This window comes from Propithecus coquereli, unplaced genomic scaffold (genome assembly GCF_000956105.1).
Source record: "Propithecus coquereli isolate 6110/MARCELLA unplaced genomic scaffold, Pcoq_1.0 Scaffold29, whole genome shotgun sequence".
In the NCBI taxonomy this organism is placed as follows: Eukaryota; Metazoa; Chordata; class Mammalia; order Primates; family Indriidae; genus Propithecus; species Propithecus coquereli.
In genome coordinates, this window is record NW_012148507.1 from 1,947,667 (window position 1) to 1,955,242 (window position 7,576).

General features: G+C 43.5%; 1 protein-coding gene across 1 annotated transcript in view; it reads right to left on the minus strand.

Moving 5' to 3' along the window:
• Positions 1–5,455: 5,455 nt before the first annotated feature.
• Positions 5,456–7,576, minus strand: part of EFHC1 (EF-hand domain (C-terminal) containing 1) — a 103,729-nt gene continuing 101,608 nt past the window's right edge. The window contains exons 8-9 of the mRNA XM_012648548.1: positions 7,000–7,210; positions 5,456–5,527 (exon numbers count right to left, since the gene is read on the minus strand). Coding sequence (XP_012504002.1) covers positions 5,456–5,527; positions 7,000–7,210 — 283 coding nt within the window. The remainder of the gene's footprint in view (positions 5,528–6,999; positions 7,211–7,576) is intronic.

Genomic DNA, 7,576 nt, shown 5'->3' on the forward strand with positions numbered 1-7,576 from the left:
TTATGGACCAAATTACAACAAGGAACTCAAGGAAAATTTGTACCTGCCATATTTATGCTTTCATGTACAAGGGTTGGGGGGAGGGGTGTCTTTTTACTTTTAGTGAACTTTTTTTCAAAATCATTTTTCCACTGTTTCTGTCTGGTTTTAAAACAAATTACAGTTTTGTATGGATTTTTTAAATGTACATTTTGAAACAAATGATCAAATATTTTCTGAAATAACTGAATAAAAGGCATAGAATTATCAGAATAATTGTCTCTGATGTAATTCCTTGAGAAGCTTTTATATAGTAGTGCTTTTTAATCTGGACGCTTAATGTTTAGTTTTACTGGAAAAATGAGTTGCATCCATTTTAGCCTCTGTGTCTAATATTTTTCAGTTAGTCATTTCTTACATATCTTGAGATACATTTGTCCGTCGTGGTGCTGTGAATTAGGAAATTGGAATTAAAGATCGTCAGTTACATCAAGTCCTGGACAGTAATATGCAACATTTTATTTGACTCTGCAACAGTAAAGTGGAAAAAGGGGTTTTCTTAACACGGAGTTTGTGGGTAGGAAGCTCCAGAAAGAAGCACATCATCCTCAATGCCTGCTCTATCATGAAGTAGTTTGGCTTGGAGGAGATGGGGTTAGTTTGCGTGTAAAACCACCAAATGTGCTGGTGTTGACTAGAACACATCTAAATATTAGTAACAATGGCAGGCAGTGGAGATTGCTGGTGTCACTTCGATGGCCTGCTTGCCCATAGCTGTCTGCTGCATTTCCGGAACCATCTTTGGAGAGAGCTCAGGAGATGAGTGCAGTTACAGGGGGCAGTTAGCCAAGGACGCCCACAGGGTGTGGGAATTAAAGAGGGGACATTTACTTGAGGTGAAGGTGAGTGGTACTGATGGAGGGCAAGTTTTGGTGCACACTTGGGTTTTAGTCCTGCTCTGCCATGAGAAGCTGGGTGACCCAGCGCAGTGAATCTTTCTGAGCCTGTTTGCTTATCTGTGTCATAGGAATTTTACTTTTGTTTTGCAGGGAATGGTGGTGGGAAAACTTAGAGATACTGAATGCTAAGTTCATGGTACATATACAGCCCTCAGTAAATTGATTTTATTTGTTTAATGAACCTGATCATACTCTTGCGCCAGCAGGATATTCAGGAATCATTTACCCAAGTGACCTTTGATTCTCTGGAAACATTTAGAGAAGTCTTCTCTATCTATTGGTCCCAAATACCCTCAATGCGTACAGATCATGGGTTTGATACACCTTAAAGGTATTTTCAAGGCCCCCTGGTGGTGCAGACAGGGTACAGGCCCAGGGCTCTGAGCAGTGGCTCATGCACAGCCAGTCTTCACCCACAAGACAGATTTTACTAGCCCTGAGGCCGTAAGCCACCCTAAACAGCCTTAGACAAATCCTTCAGTTAGATCTGATAGCTGCAGCTACCAATGTGTCTCCAGTGCAAACACTAATAGGTAATGCTAATTCATCCTCTCTCTCTCCAACTCCCTGGTGGCCAATTTGAAGTGATGGTCATTTCTGCCTACTGCAATATTGCTTGCTGCAGGCTAATGCTCAGCTCTCTTCCACCACCTGAGTCCCAGACTCCAGATGTCTGCCAGCTGTGACTGTAGCATAAGTAATTAGTGGCATCTAATGGCTACACTGCCATTTAGGATGTTAGTAGGGAAAGTGACTTGCTCTGACTTTTTTGGTTCCTACACTTGCTGCCTTGTATTAATATAAACTAACAGGTGAGCGGTGAGTGCACAGATACCATGTAGATGACCTGCTGGCCTCGGTCTTTCATGAAGTAGCTTTTATACCTGGTGATGGTGCTGTCAGATCTCATTTTCTCAATCTTGGGTAAACTTGAAAGGGATGCATGGTGAGGGGCAGACAGCAAGCTTAAGAAACATATGTGAATAGTACCAACCTCATTCAAGAGAGCTCTCTCTGAGACACTTCTAACAATTACAGTGGGGCTGACATTTTAATACCGGTCCCCATTATATTCGATAGAAAGATATCTATATTTTATCTTGTGGAAAAGACATAGGCAAATAAAAGAAGGGATCAGTGGTCAGAACTGAGGTTAAAAGGGCTATGAGCACTTGGCTTTCAAAGAGTGGGTAAGAGGACATTAAATGAGGCTTTCCTAATTCTCCATTTTGGCTGAAGCCTAAAGCTGAGGACAAAAATTGGCAAGTATCTCCACATGCTGCAGATTGCTGCAGATCCGTGAAAGGTTTGTGGAGGAGGGCCCCAAAGCTCCTCTTCCACAGGAGGCAGGAGTGATGAAGAAAACATTGGTGAGTGTGGGTTTCTTGAAAGGGGCTGTCAGAGTGCTGTGGCTCTGCAAGGTAAGTGAGGGGTGCTTTAACAGACTCAGGGCTTGACACGTGGCTCCCAGAGTTTGGACAGCGCAAGACTTGGAATGCCTAGTTCTCAGCTAAAGCGAGTCTCAAAGAAAGGGATCGAGCTGCCTAACTGCATGGCCAAGAGAGCTACGTGGGTGAGAACACTGGGCACGAGTGCACACCCGGGAAGGGTGTGTCAGCCTGAAAGGGCCCCCATCCAAGAGGACCTCTTGAGAGGATTAGAAGGAATTTGAGCACGCTGTTAGAGCTGGGGCAGTCAGGTGGAGACTGGACCATCCACATTTAAGAAGGGTGCACTAGGTTTCCTGTGGGAAAGTGTTTTTCTAAGGACTCATGAAAAAAAAACAAAGAGTGCTCTGGGGGAGAGAAAGAGCCAGCTTTTGGGCACACGTCACTCCGAGAGCCCCACCCAGATTGACATTACCAGCTGCAGAAATAAGACTTTGCCCTTTTTCTCTGGCTTCTGCCCCTTAACCCTTCCCAGAGCCTACAAGGGCTAGAGACAGCAGCGTGGCTGAAGAGGGACAAAGGGAGCAGAAGACAAAAAGAAGGAAGAAGAAACCCACTATACCTGCCCTAACAGACACACTTCACTACGGGCTTCTAACCCTGGGGCAGGAAGAAGAGAGCTTAATAATTTTTAGACTGAAATAAACTTTTAACCACAGTCTTGGCCAGGTATGGTGGCTCACACCTGTAATCCCAGCACTTTGGGAGGCCAAGGCAGGAGGACAGCTTGAGGCCAGGAGTTCCAGACTAGCCTGGACAACATAGCAAGACTCCATTTCTAAAATAGTGGCGTGTACCTGTAGTTCCAGTTACTCAGGAAGCTGAGGCGGGAGGATCGCTTGAGTCCAGGAGTTCATGGCTGCAGTGAGCTATGATTGCCCCACTGCACACCAGCCTGAGCAGCAGAGCGAGACCCTGTCTCTAAAAAAATAATTAAATAAAATAAATACAGAACTTAAGCTTAATGATTTTTCTACTTTGCAATGGGTTTATCGGGGTATCAAATACATTTTTGACTTGTGATATTTTTGACTTATGATGGGTTTATCAGGATGTGACCCTGTTGTAAGTCGAGGAGCATCTGTACTTGAAAATGAGACTTTTAAAAAATAGTTATCAGTGGGAGTAAAATAAAACATAGGTTCTTCCTGCGATAATAGCCTAGAGCGGAAAAGAGGTCAACATGATACATTTACAACCCTTTTAATAAGCTGGAGGTGGCTTAGCTCATTAGGAAAGGGAAAACCAAGGGAAGTTCCCCAGCAGTTCTGAGAAGGCCCAGGCATGCTGTATCCTATATCACTCTTTCCTCATTCATGCCACATTTTGGGTGGCAGGGAGGAATTCGAGATAGCATTTTTAAAGATGAACTTGGTGGGCCGGGCGCGGTGGCTCACGCCTGTAATCCTAGCACTCTGGGAGGCCGAGGCGGGCGGATTGTTTGAGCTCAGGAGTTCGAAACCAGCCTGAGCAAGAGCGAGACCCCGTCTCTACTAAACTTAGAAAGAAATTAATTGGACAACTAGAAATATGTAGAAAAAAATTAGCCGGGCATGGTGGCGCGTGCCTGTAGTCCCAGCTACTCGGGAGGCTGAGGCAGGAGGATCGCTTGAGCCCAGGAGTTTGAGGTTGCTGTGAGCTAGGCTGATGCCACGGCACTCTAGCCCAGGCAATACAGTGAGACTCTGTCTCAAAAAAAAAAAAAAAAAAAAAAAAAAAAAAAAGATGAACTTGGTGGCTGACTTCAACCAAAGAGCAGCCTTCGTTCTAAAAAGCCAGTGATGGCTATTAGAGAACCAGTAACTGCTATTAGTCTTTCCCTCCTATATCAAGGCCAGGCTCTCTAAAAGGAATATTTATTAAATCTCTCTCTCTCTCTCTCTCTTTTTTACTACAACCCATACCAACAAATACATTTTATTATACATCATGATCCAATAAATACTCAGTGGAAACAGAAGATTCATGAAAAAAAAAAAAAACATACCCTACTATGAGGAGTACCACATTGATATTTTCTATTATATTCCCCTTTTTTAATGCAGGTCTACTAATGGGCCTAGAACCATAGTTTGAAACACATGTGGAATATTTCCCTACAATATTGGAGCAGACAGATGGGTAGTGGTGGGGCCGTTGGCTAGCAGCAACAGCAATAATGTGTGCTCATTTCCAACACCCCAAATGATGCTTCTAGCAAATACCATCATTCTTCCTTCCTGCTTTTAATCATTCTATGTCCGTATTAGTCAAGGTTCTCCAGAGAAGCAGAACCAATAGGATGCATGTGTGTGTGTGTATGTATATATACATATATATACATACACACACACACACACAGACAGAGACAGAAACAGATAGACAGAGAGTTATTATTATAAGGAACTGGCTCACAATTACAGAGGCTGACAAGTCCCAAGATCTGCAGGGTGAGTTGGCAAGCTGGAGACCCAGGAGAGCTGAGGGTGTAATTCCAATCCGAATCCAAAGGCCTGAGAACCAGGGAAATGATGGTGTTGCTCTGGTCTGAAGGTCAGCAGGCTGGAGACCCAGGAAGAATTAATGTTTCAGTTTGAGTCTGAAGGCAGGAAGAGGCCATGTTGCAATTTGAAGGCAGTCAGGCAGGAGGAATTCTCTTGTTTGGGGGAAAGTCAGGCTTTTTGTTCTATTCAGGCCTTCAAATGATTGGGTGAGGCACACCCACATTACGGAGGGCAATCTGCTTTACTTCGTCTGTTAATTCAAATGTTAATCTTATTCAAAAACACCCTTACAGAAACACCCAGAATAATGTTTAAATGAAATATCTGGACACTCTCTGGTCCAATCATGTTAACACATAAAATTAACCATCACTATATCCCTATCACCCCAAATAAGGCATCAATCTTAGGGCCTATAAGATCCAATTTATTAATAATTTAGACTTTAGTAGTAGTGAAATACAAGAACCAAAAAAGAAATATAAGTTCAGGAACTCTGTAAATGCCTCTATGAAAAGTACAAGGTATATTTCAAAGTGTAGGTCCAAACATCAAAAAATTGTATTGCATTCTCTCATCAGCCAGGTCAGTTTGCGAAAGCACGGACAAAGTTATAGTAGTCAATCTTGGCTTCTCCGTGAGAGCACATCCTGATTAACTGCAGAAGAGAGCAAAGAGAACAGGTGAGACAGACCTGCAGGGCTTCCTTCAGTTTAACTGCAGAGTGCACGTATATATAATGATTGTAAAGCAGTTCAGAATTTGTATATCCTCAGCTGATTCTGAAATGATCCCGTGAACCTGGTAGGTGGGTCAGACATTATCACCAGCTTATACTTAATGAAACCGAAGCTGGACAGAGTAAATGGCTTGCCCAAGATTTCAAGAATAACATTCATATTTATAAGAGCATTGTCATTTTCAACCACTTTTCATTGTTTTTATATTCAAATACAAGACTTTGTCCGCCCGGCTCATATGGAGTAAGACTTTTAAAATAGCAGGCTTCTGTTACCACAGCCTAATGAAAGAATCTAGTTATGCCACTGCTCAAACCACGTCCCCTGGAACTCAGGGGACTGAGTGGTAGCTCAGTGGTGACTCTGTCAGGTGACTGGTAAGGGACTGATCTGCTGTGGTTATTTTTATAAGACATGTGCAAATCTGCCCCACCCACCCCCCTTCCCTGTTCCACTTGCCGATGACTGTCATTCCTCTCTCCCATGTCAGCTCCCACGTCAGACAGTATGAATGACTTGAAAATCAAAAGTTGAGCATGCTGTCAATCTAAGGTTTGGGGGCTAACTGGGTGTTTGGCCCACATGAACAAATACCCTTCCCCTCTTCCCTGTTAATGTTTCTGTCTATGAAAATCCTCATCTCCAACCTAGTCATTTTAGCCCTAAACAAAACCCTTTCCTAAATGACTCTTAAATTCTGAACATTTCTTTCAGCTAAAGGATCTTTCAAAGGTCTACAGAACAATGTTCTTAATCAGTGAGAATGTCTTGCTAATAAGCCAGAGTCCTTGGCAATTGTGAGGAAGATTTTGTTCTGACTTTCAAGGGAACCCTGCCTATAGGGGTTTATAATGAAGAAAAGGCATGAAACTCCCCCTTCGACTCACTCATGAAAATTCTAGGATGAAAATTTCCATGCTCCTTCTCCATTTGCAGCTGGCCATGCCACCCCTACTGACAGATGGCTCTGCCTCTGGGCAGCAGTCAGCCCTCTTCCATGCTAGCCCTGCTGATGGGCCAATGTAGGCATTGGCTGTGAAGGGTACCAAACGCTGCCAACCATCCTGCTCCATTGACTTGTCTTTGAGTCTCCCTTTGGCAGCTCCCCCCTCATCGCCTCTGTTGCCCTACTTCAGCCTGACATGGCCGACCGACCACTCTGTGCCATCTGGCCCCAGGCCCACTCAAAGAGATGCCCCGCAATAGCAGTTAGAAAAGAATGCCAATGCTACAATCAGGGCAAAATACCTAATCAGGACAGAATAGGAGACCTGATTTGAACATCCTAAACCTGCCCCAGTTATAATGAAATATACATGCAATTGCCTTTAGGAAAGAATGATCAATGCTTGGCTTCTGTAATCGACCTGGAAAAGTAATTCACACTGACCTCCTTAACCAAGGAGTCATCAATTGGGACATTAAGAGATTCACAGATTTTGAAGAACATCTCTCTGTCCACATATCCTGAAGCTTCCTTGTCATAAACTTGAAATGCCTCACGAATGTTGTCTTTGCATGAATGATCTTTCAGTTGCTTCTGGATTTTGTCTATTAAGGCTTCCATTTCTTGCACACCCGGATCCTCTTCAGTTTGCTTGCTATAAAGAAAGGAAGGAAATCACTGGATGTGGTATTTATTCTTAACCAATCTTATCTCAGTGACCAAAGTTCTCACTTGATGAGGTTGGGGAAGCTTCTAATGACAAACAGCTTTGACGCTGAGCTGACCAATAACTGGACACTCGCCCATGGGGGCTGATGGCTGACTGCCATGTCAGGAAGGCCTGACTGGGGGGCCGTTTTTGAACTGCCTCCCTTTATACCGTTTGCACCACAAGGAGTCAAATCTAATACCACCACCATCCCAAATTTGGTATTTGTGGGAATCACATGATTGGCTCTTACTGGCTGTTGCAGATTAATGTTACCTCATCTAAAAATAAATGCCTGAGTATTTAAATATA